General features: G+C 41.4%; 2 protein-coding genes across 6 annotated transcripts in view; both read right to left on the reverse strand.

Moving 5' to 3' along the window:
* Nucleotides 1-708: 708 nt before the first annotated feature.
* Nucleotides 709-4553, reverse strand: tmem267 (transmembrane protein 267). Of its 3 annotated transcripts, none has more exons than XM_068705919.1 (3): nucleotides 4497-4553; nucleotides 2760-3231; nucleotides 709-2262 (listed from the first exon to the last, which is right to left on the reverse strand). In XM_068705919.1, the coding sequence occupies exons 2-3, from the start codon at nucleotides 3165-3167 to the stop codon at nucleotides 1927-1929; spliced, it is 744 nt and encodes a 247-aa protein (XP_068562020.1). In that variant the 5' UTR covers nucleotides 3168-3231; nucleotides 4497-4553; the 3' UTR covers nucleotides 709-1926. The 3 variants fall into 3 exon arrangements, with proteins under 3 accessions (XP_068562020.1, XP_068562022.1, XP_068562021.1); XM_068705921.1 differs by having other exon boundaries at nucleotides 3349-4530; XM_068705920.1 differs by having other exon boundaries at nucleotides 2760-4530.
* Nucleotides 4554-9158: 4605 nt separating this feature from the next.
* cntfr (ciliary neurotrophic factor receptor) overlaps nucleotides 9159-21070 on the reverse strand; it is a 206903-nt gene continuing 194991 nt past the window's right edge. For all 3 annotated transcript variants that reach the window (XM_068705923.1, XM_068705925.1, XM_068705922.1), the window contains 4 exons: nucleotides 18797-18865; nucleotides 18430-18544; nucleotides 12130-12256; nucleotides 9159-10828 (listed from right to left, as the gene is read on the reverse strand). In XM_068705923.1, coding sequence (XP_068562024.1) covers nucleotide 10828; nucleotides 12130-12256; nucleotides 18430-18544; nucleotides 18797-18865 — 312 coding nt within the window. In that variant the 3' untranslated portion in view covers nucleotides 9159-10827. The remainder of the gene's footprint in view (nucleotides 10829-12129; nucleotides 12257-18429; nucleotides 18545-18796; nucleotides 18866-21070) is intronic.

Raw genomic sequence — 21070 nt, forward strand, 5'->3', positions numbered from 1 at the left:
AATTTAAACAAAAGTCTTACAATGTGCAAAATTCAACATATTACATGAATGAAGGTCACATAAGCAGCAGTAAGAGAGATCGTTACACCGGTGACTCAAACGAGACGGCAGCCGTCGTGCGTCTCTTTCTAAAAGTCAACTAATGCATAATAACACATAAATAAATTAAATTCTCATGGACTGGTTTGTCTACAACTCTCACACACTAATATGTGCCAAGTCAGCAAACTGTGAACCCCTACGGCTCACTGCAGCAACCTAGTGGACAACAAGCACCATTACAACCTTACAACCACCGGCAGCTCCACAAGAAAACATAAATAAAAAGAACCACAAATGGATATTACAATATTTGTCAGTTATGGCTATTTGAGGATACTGTGAATATGTCATATGCCAAAACTAAATATATCCCAGTTCAAAAAAATAGAAGCAGAAACCTCTTGATGAGTCCACCATCCCTTTTTATATTTAAAGCAATATTATAATAACTACAAGTTCCTAAAAACCCATTAAATCCACTGTACTAACAGATACGATGTAATAAATAATACAACAGTGTTAAGGAATACGTGTGTTACCCGTCTACATCTAAAACAGTGGCATGACTTCCTACCGCTACATGTTCTGTGTCTCAGTGAATAATATCACTCATGTGAGATTAATAGTTAAAGTAAACGGTCCAAGTCATGGTTCCACCACTCGAAAGAACTTCAACATGTTCTGTATTATAATTAAATAACAGTAACATCACAAGAACTGCAGTCGACCAATACACAGCAAGTTAATGCGGCAATTAAGACTACATTTTATATTTCTGTCGATCAATACGTTATGTGAACATTTCAGTCGCGATAGACACACTATTGAAAAGAAATGAAAGCTTGAAACGTTCCAGCATCTCTCCAGGTCCCTAATCCTGTGAGTGTTTGATATAGAGAGGACATGAGGGACAGTGGTCGCCTCTCACTTCATCCAACAGATAAAGCAGATCTGTCAAATGTTAGAAAAGATCATCTCCTGTTTGACATTGTAATAAAATAAAAGCAGTTCTCTGTCATCAGGTTGATTCATGCACACAACTTTTTTCAGCTAAATGCAAACAAAAAACAGTAAAAAAAACCAACAAAAAAAACATATATATATGTATATATATATGTTTTTTTTATAACTTCCACCACCATTTTGGCACTGAAACTTCTGATTTGCAAAAAAAATCTCAAAAATAAGGCTCATCCAAGCAGCAACATGAGAATATGCTGACGTGGCAGAGTGGTGACTTCTGTGGTGATTAATGGTGGCTCTGTCAGCAGAATGTGATTGGTTGAAACCTTACACTGTAATGAAAGTACAACACATTACATCTCACTACAGACCAGCAGTCGTAAAAGCACAGTGGGGTAACGGTGATAACATAGTGTTGTACACCGAGTCAGTGTCTTACAGCTAGTGGATGACCTTTGGTGGGCTTTTCCTTGAGTGTTCCTTCTGAGGACGTAGACAGACGGTTGGTAGTTCAGGTGGTGACTGGTTAAGAGTTCAGGGGACAAGTAACGGTAGAAAGTCTCCGGTCCCTTATCGGGGTTTAGGTAGATCAGCAGAACGATATGTCAAAGCTTTAAAGGGTCGCTCCGTTACACTTAAGACAGTTATTAGAGATCAGCATCCTTCTCCAGATACACGTGAACAAGATTCTTATACATTTCCTTATTACACATACTGGAACGTTCCACAGCTAATACTTATTTTACAGATTTTCTCAATCCATGGAAAACAAAATGTTTTCTTTGTTTTCCAACATCATACAGTGACGGTTTCCTCATCCTGGTGGCTCGAAAAACAAATGTTGTTCGTTTCTGTTCGAGCATCGTCTGTGCCTGATCCACACCGGATCAGCCACAGACGCTGCCGGCAACTCGGTGACTTCTAAACATCGATGGCCACCCCGTGTTTGGTGGAGATCACGTCCCTGGTTCCCGTCAAATACATGAGCACGGAACACAGGTGAGGGAGCGTCGCCGTGGTGCTGACGTACAGCCAGTAGGGGAGCGGCGCCGTGTTGCCGAACGGACACACCCACAGGCCGTGGCGCACGGCGTCGCGGACGTGGTGCGTGGCCATGGAAATGAAAAGCATCCACGGCAAGGAGCACCAGGCGTCTTTGAGGCGTCCGATCCACATGAGGAAGCGGAGCGAGAGGCAGAGGACCGGGATGAGAGAGGAGCAGTGGAGAGGAGGACGCTGGGGGAGCGACACAGCGGCCTGGAAGAACGGGGGGAGAGGGAATTAACCCAAAGTGTTTTTGGGAATATTTATATCATCATTCCTGAATCTACAAATTGTGTTACTGCAAGCCCTGTACTTCAGGAGCAAGATCTCCTCTGATAGGAAACAAAAGTTACAAAGACACATGTAAATGTGGCCCAAATCTGCAAGATGGCATGACAGGTGTGTAAGCTTTTCACACTGCAATTTGATGACATCTCTAGAAGGAAATGGATCAAAAATAACACTGCAAAAAAAACATAATTTTTCATATTCTATGGTCAATGAAGAAAGCCTGACTAAGACTTTAATTTACAATTCCTCTCCACTCTCTCTGGTATGGGTTTCTTATCCTTGGAGAGACAGATGGTGGCAGACAAATAGATAATTATGCAAACACCTACGCACTCTGATGAAGGGCAGGCACTTTTTAACTCATCGCAAAAACATGAACTGATCAACATCACAGAGCAGAAAGTCATCACTCTTCATACCTTGAGCGACAAGGATCCAGCCATGTAGAAATGGTCCAGGTCTATGATCGACGCCAGAAGACCGGCAAGCAGCACCTCATACAGGTCACTCTTTTTCCTCAGTCCAATAACAACGGCCCACGACCACAGCCCCACCAATCCGTGCGTGGCGTTGTCCAAGGCGGCGCGCAGCCACAGGTGGTTCTGGATGACGGACAGCTGGAGGGCGTGGTCCGCCACCACGCAGAACATACCGAGTCCTGCCGACGCCAGCAGGGAGGCGGAGCTGAACGTCTGTAGGAGAGCCTGAGCCTTTTCCGTCTCCATGGCCAGGCTGAGGGGTACAGGGGCGCCTCCTCCCCCGAGGCCCGCCCCCAGTAACGGGGATGAGGAGGGGGAGGAGTCCAGCTTGGAGTAGAATCCTTGCATGTTGACTGATGGCTGTGGGGGGGGGGGGGCAATCGCCACGGAAGGTCAGCAACGGTCAGGGAGACTGGAGGAGGAAGGAGAAGGATTAATGAGGGGAAATGAAAAGAGGAGAAAAGTGGGGTAAACATAAAATACTTATATAACCTTACATTCCCCCAAAAAATACTGTGAAGATGTGTACCTTTGTAGAATGTTCTGTTCGGATCTACTGCAATACCTGCTGGTAAAACTCATTATAAATACTGATTTTGTTATCATTAAATAAATACACCTCCCATGAGGTTTGGACAACGTGACTTTGCCATTATGCGTCAAAAATAGAAAAAGAATAAAAATCAAATATAGATATAGTCTCACAAATAAAGACATTAACTACTACATAAAAACAATAAATACAAACATTACAGTGCACATTGGGTAATGCAGATGATATGAAACGTTCCAGCGTGAGTGGCTTTAGAGCAGTTTTAGCATTATAATAATGAATATGCTCTCTCTATATATTGCCACTTATTGAGCATTAATGACTTGAAAGTGGGGCTTCTCCCTCCACTATGATTAAAAGCATAATATTGTGGCATCACGTGTATAAAAGGGTTCCTCTCCAGCACCACAGTTGACAAAAGAAGACACTAAAGCTGAGTCTAGAAGTTAGCAATGGAACAAACTAATTCTGCTTCGTGAAGGCAGAAATTTGAGACATTTCTAAAATGTTACTAGTTCCTCACTTCGCATTCAAACAAAAGCGAGTTCATCTGAGAGACCAATGCTCATTTAATGTCTCTAGAGCCCAGAGGGAACTGGAAATTAGGTCTCTGTGTCTCGTGCAATTGAGTGGAATGTAGAACATTTACATCATCGTTATCGAGTCTCTTGCTTTGAACATCATTTTTTTCAAACGTTTAAGCCCACGAGCATGAATGTTTAATTAGCTAGCTACTAGCTAACGTTGCTGTAGTTATTTCTGCTGTATGTCTGCAAGGCTAACAGTGGCTAACGTCTTTTCTGTTCGTCCCGGCATTCACAAGTTAACGTGAGGCCGTTTTTAAACGGAAGACATGTTCGATAACATACTCTTACCAAGCTAAGAGAACAGAATTGACAAATGACAGCTAACTAGGAGCTAACCGGCTAACAGTGACATGAAATGATGCTGCTTTGTGTAGGCGGACAGCAGCTGTCACGATTAGCTCTGCTGTAACTGCAGTGTAGGACACGCTTTACCGGCAAGTACAACATGTAACAACAATGTATATTGTCTAATTTAAGTGTTTTTTTTAAGTCAGTTCTGATCGACTGGTCGATAAATATAAGGATAACGTTACTCACCCCATCGCCCTGCGTTGGTTTACCGACCGACAGGTTTGACACTTCTTCTGTGGTGTTTTTCCGGTAGTACAGTACTGATGGTCGACGGCGCTTTGCTGCCACCCACAGGTCATGGGTGGAACAGCTAGATATCGCCAGAGGAACGTCCCTCCGTCTTTCAGAAGGATCTTATTTGTTCCCAGTACATTAATTAAGTAGTTTTATTTCGAAGTTATTTAATGTAATACGATTATGTTTTGTGAACAACACGGTGAAAAGTAAATCCATGTCCAACATGTCTTTTTGCCTCTGTTAAAAAAAGGAAAAAAGGGAAACAGTTTCTATGTGTTTATATATATATATATATATATATATATATATATATATATATATATATATATATATATATATATATATATATATATATATATATATATATACTGTATCAGACTTACTTCTGTTTTATCTTAAGAATCCAACCGACATGTAATTCAAATATAGGTTGGGTATAGGTTGAGTTACAAACCGTCCCTATCTTTGTGGGACACTGCATGACACTGTAAATAATGAAAATGTCCAGTTGTGACCTTTTGCAAATTCAATCAATCATAAATTAAATATTTACATTTCAATTTTAAGCCTATTCAGTATTTAGTCCAACATGTCATAGTCATATATATTTAATCACATATTTCTACAGTGGTTTTGCTTCTATGGCATTACGGGCCCTGACTGGTATTGTGACCAGTGAATGAAACTGTCAGTGTGGTAATTGCCCAATATTTATTATAGTAACATTTTTGGTGAACAAATTTTTGTATTGGAGGACTGATTAGCATTAGCGACAGCAGAGAGTCATTTGATCAAGGCTTTCACAGAAGAGTTCTAACCTTTAGTGGCTGCAGTTTCTCTGAGCACCACTAGAGGGCTAAAGAGACCACAGAACGAACACAAACGACTGGGACTTGTGAAGTGAATGACACTGTCTGCAGCCTCTTCTTACAGGTGTAAACATGATTCTAAATTCATGATAGTTTACACTGTTTCAGGATCCAAAATGGGCTTGAGACTAATACGATGAGCCGCGCACTATAAACCAAACCAACAGGTTGTCTTACAAATAATGCCGCTGTTGGTTCTGTTAAGATAGTGTTTTTATGATATGAATGACAGGCAGAATAATACCAATATTGAACCCTAACTGGAACAAAATTTAGACTCTCGTATTTCAAATTAGGCAATCCCACTGAGTGGAGGGGTCTTAAATGGGTGTGTCAGTTCAAAGGCTGAAATTTGGCATGCATTCAATTTACATTTCACCAGTCATGTAAAATCCAATTTTAATAATGTCTCTATTAAGGATCCACGATTATATCTGTTTAATCCCTTTAAGTGGTATGCATCTAATGAGCCCGGCTCTCTTTTTTTTTTTTCTCCTTCTAATTGACTTTATCAGTAGTCATTTAGAATTCAAATTCAATCTGTGATTTGCTTTTTCTATTTCTGTGTCTCGAATGCAGTGACAGTGTTAACAGCTGCTTTGTGATTTAAGTTAAAAGACACGTCTGCTTCTGTTCCAGGAGACCTGACTCACCGAGCCTGTATGTATGGCAATATGGTCAGCTCTTGAAGAGAGTGACAATATCAATGCAATCACGAGAAGCACGAGAGTCTGGAGAAGGAGGCTGCCGTCGGCACTGAGAAACATCTTGGACATGTTCCAGCAGTAATGGTGGTGAACATGACTGAGGACACAAACTGTCATTTCGTAGCACTGACTCACAACTCAAGCCCTTCATAGACGTCAGTGAAAACAAGCGTGTTCTGTTGTGTTTACGCCTGACAAGCAATTATTGGAACAGCCGGCATCAGGCCGGAATAAAAGAGGAGAATGACATTTTTGCTTTGCCTGTTATTTTACACGTCGGTGTTCACTAGCACACGGTTACTAATGCACTGTGACATACTGATGTTCTGCTCCACACAATTCTTCTGCAAAGGCGCTGGACCGTCCATCATGATGGTGGACTTCGTTAGCTTTGCAAGTCACATGAGGACAGAGGAGTGATGGAATCAGAGTTGTCTACCGATCATTCAGCACCATGGAGAGAAGCAGGAAAGGACGGAGATAGAGAGCGCTTTGAGACGTTTCAGCACCACAGACAGCGCACAGCGAAAGAGGTCGTCTCTGCCGTCCTCCGGTGGCCACACGGAGGACTTTTTACTTCTTTTTCATTGTTCTCCAAAGGTGTGACATTTTTTTTAATTAATGAATAAATTAAACTAATTAATTGAAGTAACATAGTTTTGAATTTGGCCGTTCAAAGCCTTAAAAAAGGGTAGTTTAATTAATCTGCATGTAAGTCCAGTTCAACACCAGTGCAAACTTCAACCTCAATAATAAACATGAATAGTTAACAGTTAAATTAATACCTTGACACTGATCATTAGCATCTTTCTAAAGGTAGATTTATGGCAGAGCTGTTGTTTTGGATTGTCGAGAGAGCTTTTATAGGTGTGTCTCATGAAGTAAATATTAACATTCAAACAAAAGCAAAACCACAAGTGTACACAACGAGCCACATGTTTTGATCTGTGAAATGTTTATGTATATATGGCTTCAAAACTGAGTAAATTATTAACAAGAATAAGGACAAATTATAAGAAGATGTAGAAAAATGTGTAAGAAAAGAGTGTGATTAGGTTCTGTAAGTAAGTAACACGAGAAAAAGGGAGTTAAAACACTGTGTGACAAACAGACAGGAATTGTAAAACAGAGAAGATAAGATAAGTCCTGGAGCAAAGATAGGGAGGCAGCCAGTTGAGTGTTTCAAGAGGCGAGAGCCAGGGCAGAATGGAGAGGGAAGGAGAGATCGTGTCATTCATCCAGTTATCAGTGAAAGGTCAAGCTAGTCATTAGAGCAGAGCGAGGCTGTTGGAACTGACAGGCTCTGGATGGAATATCCACACACACACACACACACACACACACACACACACACACACACACACACGCACACACACACACGCACTCTTTCCTATGTAGAGGTTAATGTGGATCACATCGTGGTTGCACACAAAGGGAGCATGGCTGAACATTTCAATTGCATTTAATTAAAGTCAGGTAGAAATACCAGTTTAATGCTATTTACTCTGACTGTTTTCAGCCTGAACAACAACAAGGACAACATAAGACTAAGTCCTCACCAGTCTCATGTCACGGTGGTCTCTTTACCCTCCTTGCTCGCTTCATGCACTGTCATTGTAAATATTAATTGGGTTCTGATCGACACACAAAAAGAGGACGGGCCAGTACAGGCGAGGGAAGAGGGGAGAGGAAGGAAAGACTAATGAATGCAATACCCACGGCAGTAGATACACTCTCGTCTGCACGCACACACAAAGAGGACTCAGCTGACAGCTGTTAGATGGTGTATTGATTTGTCCTCGGTCTGCACGTCGGCCTGCCAGAACTTGTCAGAATATTGAAAGAAAGAGAGCTTGAGAGAGGCAAGAGAGACAGTGAGACAGATTAAAGAGAGGGAGGCAGAGAGAGAGAGAGAGAGACAGAGAGAGAGAGAGAGAGAGAGAGAGCTAAAGGTCAAGAGGAGAGTTTTGACCAACCGAATCCTGCTTTGTTCTTGTTTTCCTTTTGAATTTATCCGTCTGAATGTTGATGTTCTATTTATCTGAGAAAGTTAACTTACCGAGATCTGAACACTGCGACGTCAGATAGGGTCGGAAACACAAGCTGTTAGACCATCATCCAAGTTTTACATCAAACCCCACTTTGGTCAAACGTATTTGGTAGCATTACTGCCGTGACAGTCCATGTGTTATCATAGCCGCTAGAAATGATGGCCAAAGCTACAAAATTATGACCCAAGTCATAATAAAAATATATAAATTATAGGGCTACTTTAAGATTAGGTTTTTTTTTTTTTTTGTAACTGTTAGGACACAAACATGGGAACAAAAACACCCGTACACTGCTGTCACCTCCTCCTCGTATTCTTCAGTGTGTACGACTAACAAGACTTTGCTTGAAGATGGTTTTTAGTGGGTGAAACATCTCTCTGTTCAGACCTGAGAACCAGAACAATGAGGGGAAAGTGGCAGCGCTTCAGAATGGCTTGTTTTTTTTTGATTTCCAAATTCACGTTTGGAACAAAATGAACAAGAAACGTGAACAGACAGGCGTCTGTCTTTGACATCAGCCTCAGCTGCACTCTGTGTTTAGTGCTTATAAGAACATACTAGCATGCTAACACACTAAAGTAGCAAGTCATTGTTAGCGTAGAGCTTTTCATTGAGTGGGAAACTAGCTTGAACACGTACTAACACGTTAGTATGTGTGTGTCATGTAATATAATACAATATGATATAATATATAACTTAAATCAATGAAATCCAGTCCTGTGATAACGTACCACCTGATGAAACAGTCTAAATGTCAAGAATAAAAAAAGCAATGTGAGTGAAGAGAGAGTGACGCATCATATATGCAAACAGTAGTCGACGCAATACCAATATATCTGTAAATTAATCTGTAAATGTACTTTTACCATCAAGTCAAAGTGAGAAAAAAAATACAAACCAGGTCAGAGCAGGACGAATAACGGTGAACTAGTGTGTTCTCTCTGTATCAGTTCATAAGGACGAAATGAATGTGAGGCCAGTGTGTCATCATTCATTGTGAAATGGTCACATTTAATGGTTGAAACCTGTCATTGTATATACATCTATAAAAAAGACCCCAGGTACAGGTTACGACATTCTACTGCTAATACATACATTATTATTATTATTAAATAATAAACTTTTTGTTCAATGTTAAAGTTACATATCATAGTTTACAAAATATGAGCAAGGAGAATTAAGCCATTATTAATGTCTGAAAGAAAAAAACAACTAAAATCCTATATGTGTGTTTGTATTATTTGTCCATAAGATAAAAAAATACAATAAAACACATCAATATTCCTTTGAATAACATAATATTAACTGGTGATATTGGCTATTGAAATGTAAACTGCAAAAAGACATTTTTTTTTTTTTTTTTATGTTTGTAAAGGCGTCAGAATTCGGGAAGCAAACCGTTCTGTGTTATTCTATTTTACAGCACAGAGCAGAACTGAAAACCAACAGAGATCGTCTCGATGTTTCAATAACCAACTTCGTCGTCGAGCCAAAACAAATGGGTGGGCAAACAACTGTTCAGTCTCAGATCCACTTATCTATTTATTTTACAATCCAGGTCCTCTTTGCCAGTCGTTGAAAGCGGAGTGTAAAGCTAATCGTGTAAATAAGCCAGACTACGGTGACTGAACTCTCCGGTGTTCAGTCCTCAAAATCGAACAGAACAACTCGCTCCGTCAGCTTGATTCAGTCGTTGGCAGATTCAGAGTCTGATTGAGTATTTGTCTGGCTTCTTTGATAAATGGCAGGTTTACACAAAATGGGAGCTGCAGGTTTCCTCGGACTCGTTCCAAGTTTCATTTTTCTACTGTTTGAGTTGGCATCAATTTGGTGTTGTGCGCACACACACACACACACACACACACACACACACACATACACACACACATATATATAACTTTCTGGGGTTTTCAACCCACGACGAAGGCAGACACGGGCTTCAGGAAGTTCAGTGAATTGTTTGGGAACCGTTTTGTTTGGGGGCGAGTTGAGTCTTTGGCATGATGATTTAGCTGTATGGGGACTGCTACGGTTACTATACACACAAACACACTGTATGTGTGTGTGTGTGTGTTCGTCTGTACGGTGCTGAAATTTCAGAAGAAAGTGAAAATAAATTCATAATCAATAAAAAAAAAAAAAAAGGACGAAAAGGTAATGGGGAGATTTTTTTTTTTTGTTGTCGTCTGAAGAGTCGATTTTCTTGATCTGAAGAGGAGATTCCCAAACCAAACTGTTGTCTGCCAAACAAAGTCTGCTGTGGCCAACCAAAGCCACAAGGGGGTAATACAAGACTGTTTATGCTGATATCACTGCTGTAGTTGTTGTTGTTGTTGTGGTGGTGGTGGTTGGTGCTGCTCCTGTTGGTGCTGCTGCTGCTGCTGCTGTTGTTGTTGTTGTTGCTGTTGCTGTTGTTGCTGGAGCCGCTTTCAAAAAGCTCCTCTGAAGAATTTCTTCGTCTCCATTTATCAAAAATGCTAAATGGCATCATCATCGTCTAGTTTCATGTCTAAGTAATCTCGGTGAGTAACTGAGTGATGGACAGAAATGATCAATGCACTGTATCCTGGAAACATGTGCAAAATAGAAAAAAGACCAGCCTCCTCCTCCTCTTCTTCTTCCTCCTACTCCCTTCAGCAATACGACATTTACATCTAGAGAGAAACGGACAAAAGCAACAAATTAGGCATCACAAGCTGCACCTCAACAAACAATGGGATCATCTGTTTCGTCGATCTTGTTTTAGACACATCCCTTATGTATTAGTTAGTAGTTGTACTGGTTGTATATGTCTGGTTGTAGATAATCTTTCTGTCTTTTTACCAAAGCAAAAGAACCAATTCCCAACCAAAGGCCATCTCAAGGTAAACTGACACGCCAGACGCTTTGTTGCACAGAAGCATCTGAGAAGCCGTCATTGGAAACTGTTTGGAAAAGGGCAGGAACTGTCAAAAGATACTTGGCAGCTGGTTGGATGGACCATCTGTCCATCAAACTCTTACTGAAGCGAGACGGGAAAAGCTCTTCACGGTTGTTCTTCTTTACACGAAGAAATACTCTCCAGTTCAGACGCAGCATCCGCGCTAACCTCATCAGGAACCACCATTGTTGTGTTAGAACATTTAACCTTTTTGGGCCTTAAACAGTTCTCTAAATTAAACCATGTGAGAGGTTTAGAGGGGATACGTCTCTTTGGTGGAACCACTGGTCTACTCCTCAACTATCCATTGTATTTCATATAATCGTCAAATATTTGAATGTTTCCTTCTGTACTGCACTGGAGCAGAAGTATAAACTCGCATTGACCTGTAGCACAGACACACATTGTGATGAGAGCTAGCACTGTGTGTTAACATAACATAACAGATTCCCAGCTGGACTCGCTGTAGTACAGCCTATGATAGAATGACCAAGAAATTCATCCTCCAGTGGTTCAAATGAGCTGCAGGTGTTCAGTTAGAGATGCAGCCAAGTTTAATGTTATTTGGTTAAAGTGTTATTATAGGGGCGCTGTTTGGCAGCGTTCCTTCTTCGGATCAGATAGGGGGCAAAAACCATTACAGCGAACCGTGACATTCAGCATTTCAACATCCATTGTTCAACGTCTACATCATCGGCAGGAGATGTGCTATTACGGCATGATTTGTGGAGTAAAACTTGTAAAATTAATGAAATGGGACAGCCTTGCATTGAATTCTACCTCAATCCCTTCAGGGGCTCGGCAGAAAAATATGAAGAAAAACACCCTGCTGGGTCATAAAACAAACTCAATCGTTGTTGCTCTCGTTCTGTTAAACGAGCTCCTGACGTCAATAGATAGGCATCGACTTGCCAATATGTGACTGAATGACTGAATTAATGAATTCAAAGTCGAGGGGTTTGTAGACTCATTACAAGAAGAGTGTGTGAGTGTGTGTGTGTGTGTGTGTGTGTGTGTGTGTGTGTGTTTGCTCACCACATGAAAAGCAGCAGCATTCCTAACAGCAAAGGGGAGAAAAATGTGAGGAGTCTTGCAGCTCTGCCCACTGGAGGTTCAGCCTTTTGTGGTGCGTTGGAGGACGGGATGGGGGAGGTCTTAGTCTCTGGAAAAAAAAACAATCGGAAAACACGATAAACCTTACTGAGCAAATTATAAGGAACCTCCTCCTAATCCTAACTCTTTTCCTTTGGTTCTTCTTTCCTGTTTTCTTCATACAGTGTGACACAATCATTTGTTCCTAAGGGGCAAAAATACTCAAAAACGTCGTATTGATGAATGGACACCGAAAAGTACTCATCACACCGGGAAGAACCAAACAGAAAGGAGAATACAGTGCAGAGTGGAATCAATTCTAATCTGCAAGCGCAGTCAATATGGGACTTGTCAAAGCAGTTATGAAGTGAAGTCTTTCTGAAACCCCGGGGAAACGGAGAGAGAGAGAGGGAGAGAGAGAGAGAGAGAGAGAGAGAGACGGTCTAACACACACTTTGAAAATCTACCCATCTACACACCCATAATGAGCTGTATATTTAGACCGTCTTCAGTTCCATTTAAGTCCTTTGAGTGCGCTGAGACTTGACTTCCTGAAGACCTCACATGAATTGAGACTTGAAAGCAATAACCTTTATGTCCTGGTAACATTTCAGAGCAGCAAATCAATAACAAAACAATAATAATCATTTAAACTTTAAGCTGAAAAACTGCCGTTTCCAGCTGAATACGGTTATGTTAATGTGTATGGGGCGGGTCCTTAACAGCTGGTGGCAAACATAAATATGCTGGAAATGACGATGTGCTTAAGCCGTTTTAGTGCTTTTGGATTTTACATAACATGACAAATAAAAATATCCCAGTTTAATGTTTTATTAAAACGGGTGCAGGCAGCACAGAAGATATTAACTCACGCATATTGTTTGTAGCTCAGTCTTGAACCCGCTGCATTTTTGTTGCTGGAGAGAGAATATGATTTCCCTCTCCTTCTAATTAATGACTTTTGTGTAGCACTGTGTTGGGAGTCAGGAAGAGGCAGCCAGGTGTGAAATAGCCAGAGAGAGAGAGAGAGAGAGAGAGAGAGAGAGAGAGAGAGAGAGAGAGAGAGAGAGAACTAGGACACATTAACCATGTTCAGCAGCTCTGTGCGATCCTTTCCTGCCTGCAGCACAACATTTTGCTTTGGAGTGGTGGCGGAAATAAAAAATTATGCAGACATAATGTGATGGCGACGAGGAGAGACAGTTATGGGGTGTACGTTGATGTAACGAGGTAGTCGGGGACAGGGAGACATGACAATGATGTGAGGAGGAGATAGATGAACAACAGCGGGGAAGAGAAACAGGTGAAGAGAGGGAGCAGAGCAGAGCAGGCAGGCAGAGAAGTGAGGGGGAGATGAGGAGAAGAAAGAGAAAACAACAGCGATGGGTGAAGATTGGAAAAGAGGAAGAGAAGATAATACGATTAAGTTCCCTTTAAGGTAAAGTTGAAGTTTGAGGCTTTAGGATATTTAACTGTAAAGACGATTGTAAGAAAATCAACATCTGTGATCATCCATGCGGTCCCCATTTCAACATTTTCTCTTAATAACACACCCACTGCAGACACACAGGACAGACGACTCCTGGATAAACACTGCTGTAGCCTTATCTTATTTATGGCTGTGGGTTTTATTGCTCTATGCCCATGAGCCTCAATTACCGTCGTTACTGTATGAAGAAGGAGCCGGAACGAGGCGCCAATCACAGCCGCAGTAAATACAAAATACGAAAACAAACCAGAACTAAACGAGACAAAAACAGAGTCAGCGATCCCAAATTCATCCAAAATTGACCTCTTGCTCCTAAAGCGAGTTGATTTAACCTGCATTTATTTTCAGATATCTACAAAGCCTACACTGCAGCTTTTACGTGCCCTCGGCGGAGCACACGCCTGAATTTTAGGATTCATGTTTTGTATCCAAATGCACCTTGGGAGTTGTAGTTAAGGCTCGTACATTCATTTTTTTTTTTTAAAACTAAATGTTTATACTGCTGCTTCTTTTTCGTGTCCATTGCAACTGTGGCAGAGCTCCAACTATGCCAATCGCCCAACACTGTTTACGTAGAAACTGACCGATGATTGAACGCATGAAATGACACCTGCCTTCTTAATACTCTCTGTCACCTCAAAGACATAATGTCGTAGGAATAAGTAGTGGTTTTCCTGTGAAGTGGAGCCAGCATTTAGCAAAGAGGACCTTAAAGAACCTCAGCATTTGCTTCAACATTTAGCTGCGGTTTCTGCTTATTAAGCAGAAACTTGTGAGCATTTATAAATAGATGTAGACATGAGGGATATTAGACGTGATATCTAGTGTTGCCTGTTTGGTGCGAGACAGTGTCCAGTTTCTGTCTCACGGAGTGGGCGAGGCAGACACTTATATCTTCTTAGATGGCTGCAACACTAAGGATGGCTGCAACTTTTTAAAGCCTCGACTGCGTCCGCTTTTTACTTCGTGGAATGTGGGATATGGTCCAAATCACTGAGGGATTTCTAAACGTCGCCTGTCTGTCACTGGGCTTTTACTTTTGGAGTGGAATCAGGCTGTTGATGCCAGGAAACAGAGCCGGCACGTAAAGGCAACTCTCCATGAGGTACGGGCGACCTGTTCCCTCTGATGCACGAACGCAGAAAACAAACAAACAAAAATAAAAAATGGAGGAAGAAAAACATGTGGCAGACGTTAAGACAGCAGAAAGACAGAAAGGAAATGGGGAAAGAGCGACTGTGTTTTTAGACTGTGAGCTACACGATCAATAAGTCACAGGAAGTCATTTCATTTCCTATTCGACTGAGCAGCCAAGAAATATTGGTCAGTGCGTCGATGTTAACAAGCTGGTCAGCTGGAAAAAAGTTGTCTCCTTGTGTGTTTATTGGTCCTGTTGTGGACAGGAAGTATGATATTTTCCTGGTTTCCCTGCAAATGGGATTCAAATTAATGTGCATTTTTTCCAATTAGAGAGTGCAAACAGAATAATTACTAGTTTGACTTTTTAAATGTGTGACAGAGTCCCTGTCTGGACTTGAATAAATTGTGTTGTGTTACGTGTAAACTAAATAAACTGCATTTATTTTACACCAGAGGGACAAACTAAAAACTAAATCATGGAGAAATGGGGTAAAAGCATCAATGGGAATGACAACCAAACCCCGTGGTCACTTCATTGGTATTAACAAAGCAGTTACAACAGATGCAATCAGTCGTCCAGCAAGTAACATCTGTAAAGAAGGGGGCAAAAGGGCCAGAAAAAGAGATAAGTACGAAGGGTGAGGTGACGAAAGATAAGAGTAGGAGAGAGTTGAGTGATCAATAGACAGAGACGTGAGAGGAACAGAGAAAGAAAAAGACTGAAAGAGAGACCTGGAAGGGAGAAAAAGAGCATGAGAGAACGGGACGAGGAGAGAGAGAGAAGGGAAGCAGAGAAGCTGCAGCTGGATTGAGAGGAGGCATGATGAGAATCCCAATAACCTCCTGTTCTTTACTCAAGAACAAGAATAATACACTGTGAACTGAGTCAGTGTTTGTGTGTGTGTGTGTGTGTGTGTGTGTGTGTGTGTACACTGCATGTTGTCAGAAGAAGGCACTGTGTATGTGTGTATTTATATGTGTGTGTGTGTGTGTGTGTGTGTGTGAGAGAGGGACTGTTATGCATGCTGCATGTTCTATGTGTGCTATTCAGCATGTGTTTGTGTGTTTTAAGGCATGCGTAAGCACATTCAGTGTTGACTGTGACGATCTGTGCGCAGTGCTGCTGATGACCAACAGGAGTCACTGTTGGACTGTAAAACTGTTGAGAAACGTCAACGGACGGCCAGCGTGATGAGAGAAAGACAGGTAGACACACTGAATCTTTTCTTAGAACCGTTTCAAATTGGGTTCATGTTGTCAGTGAATCACAGCTTTAGGATATTAATTCTCTTCTTTGCTTTTTTTGTACTTGACGGATGTAAAAGCCATGTTGCACGGTTGATAAATAAAGTTTGCTCAAGTGAATTTATCAATATGTTTGACATGCAGTGGCGTAGGTTTGGATTCAGGGCTTTAAGTTAGGTCAGGGGTTCAACCAAACTGCTTGTATGTGCATGTCCTTTCAGGGTGCAACAATCTCCACCCATCACATGGTCAGGCCCAAATGTGCGTGGCCTTTGAGACACAATTCTGGTTAAAAAAAGACAGAATTTGTGCGAGCAACACTATGTAAATCTTTAGGATGGACCAGTTGTGTGGTGCATTATAGTTACATTTGGTGGTATGACTGGTATAAGTCAGGAGCTGTAACAAATCCGTTGACACTTGAATAATCCAGATTATTTCAACGGCCATTGGTTGAAGGTCTCAGTTTGTTGCAGTGACGCAGAAGCGTACTTAGGGTGTGGTCAGTACACCATGACATCACTATAGGGTTTGGTTGTAGGTGCAAAAGCACACTCTTGCATTACAAGAGACAGCAACGTGGCGACACAGCCATACAAAGTAGCTTTTAACCACAAACAAAACACCTTTATTTACAAGATTTTGCATTAAAGTTCTGTTTTCGATATCATAATAAAAGTGTTTGCTCGTAGCCTGATATGATGGTGTAGATTACCACTTCCTGCTGTACATTTGCCAGATCACAGCAGGACTGCAACTGAAGCCGTTGTGGAATGAGCCCACTCTTTTTCAGTGTTTATTCATTTAAAACGTGTCCTTTCACAAGCGCATTGCTCTTCCAGCGTGATCAGAGAGAACAGAACCAAAGACCTGCAATTGGATGCCTTGTTCAGAGACCAGCAGCGCGGGGACAGATTTCGACTGGAGACATCCTTGAATTTTGCCACAAGGGGTGCCAACAAGGTAATTCCTTGAGATCGTTTTTGTCCTTGCGTGTACGAGTATGTGTGTGTGTGTGTGTGTGTGTGTGTGTGTGTCAAGGGACGCACAGAATATAATAATCTGTAGTGAATTTAATGTCAAATGATCATTTCTCATGCATAAATAAAACGTAGAAAGTGATCTGAGGCTGTAGGACGAACGTGAGCGTTTTTTAAAAGATGGCGCGGCGTTTCCCTGAGGCCTTGTTCGGGCGCTCAGGTTGATGTGTGTCGATTTGTCTCGAGGCTGCTGGATCTTGTAGCTTAAGCTGCGATAAAAGTTCAAGGCTATCAAACGCTTATAGTGTACTCAATTTAATGATAAAGAAAGTTATTAACCAAACTTAATTTCATACCTATCTGGCTCAGGACATTTAATGCGTGACGGCCGTGGGCGGAGAGAACAATGCTCAAAACATTAGAGGAATACTATATTATCATCTTAATGATTTCTTCACAACTGACAAAAAGCAAACAGCATTATAGAGATACTATTGTAATAATTCCACATACATACAGTCACACACTAAGCCCATCGTCACTCTATCTTTATCAATCTCCTACTCTCCTTGAACTGGTCAATTTGCATATTTGGGGAGTTAAAAAGTGTATCATTAACTATTCATAACAAGCCATCTCACTACATCACAGGCTACTGTTAGACACCAATTTGCATTTCGCCTCTTTCTCATCTTTATTCTGTCCTTCTCATGCAAACCTTTTAGCCACATTAGCAGTCAGCAGCAGGGGTCCACCACTTACGTCCAGACTGAAAATATCACAACAACCATTGGGTGGGTACAGACGTGCATGGTGCCCAGAGGATGACCCTCATTGACTTCACTGATTACTTTTCCAGTGAAATACTAGATGGATTGGTACTGAATTCTGGACAAACATTTTGTATTTTCCTTTGACTTTTTCTATTGTGCAACCAATGAGGTTTGTATCCGTGGTTTTGAGTGAAATGTTTCAATAACGAGTGGATGAATTTCCGTGACATTTGGTAAACACATTCATGTCTCCCACAGGAGGAATTGTAAGCACTTTGGTGATCCTCCAACACTTTGGTTTATGACCAAATATATTCATTCAGAAATTGAAATCCGCTGCATCAGTTCAGCCAGTCAGACTTTTAAATGTGTTTCTGACTGAGTGTGTCTTTTAATGTGGAACGTACGACATGCATTGGGAAACCTTCATCAAAGAAAGCCCAGCACAAGAACACGGTCCTTCAATCTTGACAGTGTGGATTAGAAAATGTTCATCTCAGTCAGTACAGTGCCGACGCTGATCACATCCCAACCCAGCTGACTTATGTCACCGACTCTGAAAGCGACCAACAGGTAAGAATAAAAGGAACGGGCTTTAAGTGAGGCTGTAATTTACCGGTGGGAAAGTCCACTTCGGTTGTCGAAGTAATCTGCTCTTCAATCCAGGGCGTAGCGTGGACGGCAACACTCCAGTCACTCCATGTTCCGATCTCTGTGTCCTTGGCAGCCACCTGTTGAACACAAGGACAGTGTTCAGCAAATTAGAAGCATTCATTAATACGCTTACATTTAATTTGAATAGTCAGTAGTGCAAGAACAAGGCCGTATCAACTAAAAACATGAAGCATAGAGCAATACATATATGAATAAACAAATACATTTCTAGGTGTATATTTTGATTTTATTTGTTTCTGATGGATCCAAATTGTTTCCGATGGTGGATTGTTTTAGGTCAGGTAAAATGGCAAGACAGGAGACGTTACCTGGATGATGTATTCCTTCCCAGCATAGGCGTCGGTGATGGTGTGGGAAGTGCTGTCAGACAGCTCCACCTAAACCAGCACAGGAGACAGCAGGTGGTCAGTTTGCATGACGGACCAGCGCACTTGGGGAATGTTCAGTGAGTTAAATCTATACATATAGTAGTTAACCAAACACATGTATAAATATATATAAATACCTTCTGTCTGAATGGATTATATGGCGCTAGTGATACCAAATGTTCCAGTCATAAGGTAACAAGTAACTTTGGTCAGAATGTACCCTTCTACCTATAGGTCCACCTATAAATGATGATAGCCTGAGCCTTTCATGTTTAATGACGCGTAGATTCAGCCGTTTCAATACAGTACACAACTTGTATTCAGCGCTTATTTATTAATAACAGACCTCTCTTTCATCATTATTCTGTGCATAGGTCAATTTCGTTGCTTTATCCTCGCGGTGTTTTACATTTCACTGTTGAAGTGATTGAACCTCGATGGCTCCCCCCCCCCCCCCCCCCCAGCCTCCGCACGCATACCGACAGTCAGACACACTTGCAAAATACCAGTGGAGTAATTGATGATTATCCTAGAATGCTTTGGCATCAATGCCACATAATTGTATAACACAATGAAATGCATGCCAACATTTGAAAGCCTTTTGTGCACACGTTAATTTGCAGAGCGCAATGAATGAATGAACAAAAATGCATGAGAGGATGATTTGCTGCCTCTCTAATTCACGGTTAATTGTGTGTGTGTGTGTGTGTGTGTGCACATGTGTTTTTGTTTGCCTTCAGCTTGTCTGAAAGACTCAAGGAAAAATTGGGAGAAGGAGGTGTGATGCATTTTCTACTCCTAAAGTTGAATTAAATGATTTATGGACATGCCTATTGCCTTCTGCAGTCTACCAGTGCAACACGACACATGCATGCACACACACACACACACACACACACACACACACACACACACACACACACACACACACACACCTACAGTAGGTATTCAGACTGAATCTAGAGCTTGAGGTTATCTGAAGTTCTTTATTGTACTAACTTAGCAAGTATTTTTTTTTTTATTGCGTCAGCCTATATAGTAAACACAAACTCAATACATTTACCTCATTTCAACAACACTACCAAAGCATTTTGGAAGAGCAGACATTTCTCTTATCTTTAGAGAACGACAGCAGAGTAAATCTGCTTTTCTTCTACGTAACAAACGGGTGATTGACCGTGGTCATCTTGATAATCTTGAATTGTTGGTGCACATCTAGCTCAATCTGTCTTCTGAAATTGTTTTTATGGTAATGTGTGCCAGTAATGGTGAATGGAATTCGTATGAATGGTATAAACAATCACATCTGTGCGAAAATGTAAACTTATAAACCTAAAAATCTGATGCACAATTTCAGAGACAATTTATATCAGATTACCCTGATGACACTAACTGAATGTGAGTCCGTGTATTTCTTTATGGACGTGATGGCCAAAACTACAAAAATAAGACCAGAAGTTATAATAAAACAGAACTGTCCTTCTAAATATTCTCGATATCTCCGGCGCTGCTGAGAAGAGTCTGTGATTTGTGATTAAAAACCACTCACACACCATATCATTTTTGCTAACCACCAGCCGTAACCAAGCCTCCGATTGGAGTTTCCCTTTTAGTTCTTCAGGATGTGAAGAACTAACATCCCCCCCCCCCCGTACATCCCCAGCGTCTGTGCCTCCTCTGTCTTCCTGTAATCGGTCTCTCATCGCTCACCCTCTCTGTAAAGTTGCCCCCTCTGTTTTCAACTTTGCCTTCACAGCCTCTCTCTATCTGCTCCGACTCTTTGTCTCTCGCCCCCTCTCCCTCTGTTTGGAGGGAAGTTCAGGCTTTGTCTTCCTAACCGAGCGCTACATTTATAGGCTTAATTTCATTAGTGGAATGCGATAGTCCAAGTGTTGTGTGTGTGTTACATGTTGCCGACGAGTGCTGTGTGTGTGTGTGTATGGCGTGTGTGCATGTATGCGTTAACAGACGTGTGCGCAGCCTTTGAGGTTGAAACTTCCACTGTTTATGTGTCGTCCAACCAGCGTATCGAACCATAGCTTCTATCAGCATTCCTTCCTGACTCTGATGCGTGTGTGTGTGTATGTGTGTGTGTGTTTGCATACTAATGTCTACCGTGTGAAAGCTTGTGAAAGTTCAGCCAGACACGTACGTCTGTTTGATTCCGCGTGTTCATGTAATTCTGTGCATGTGCCTTCATATTGTTGCATGTGT

This window comes from Cebidichthys violaceus, unplaced genomic scaffold, assembly GCF_023349555.1.
Source record: "Cebidichthys violaceus isolate CVI_PGR_0920_01 unplaced genomic scaffold, fCebVio1.0.p SCAF_12, whole genome shotgun sequence".
In the NCBI taxonomy this organism is placed as follows: domain Eukaryota; kingdom Metazoa; phylum Chordata; class Actinopteri; order Perciformes; family Stichaeidae; genus Cebidichthys; species Cebidichthys violaceus.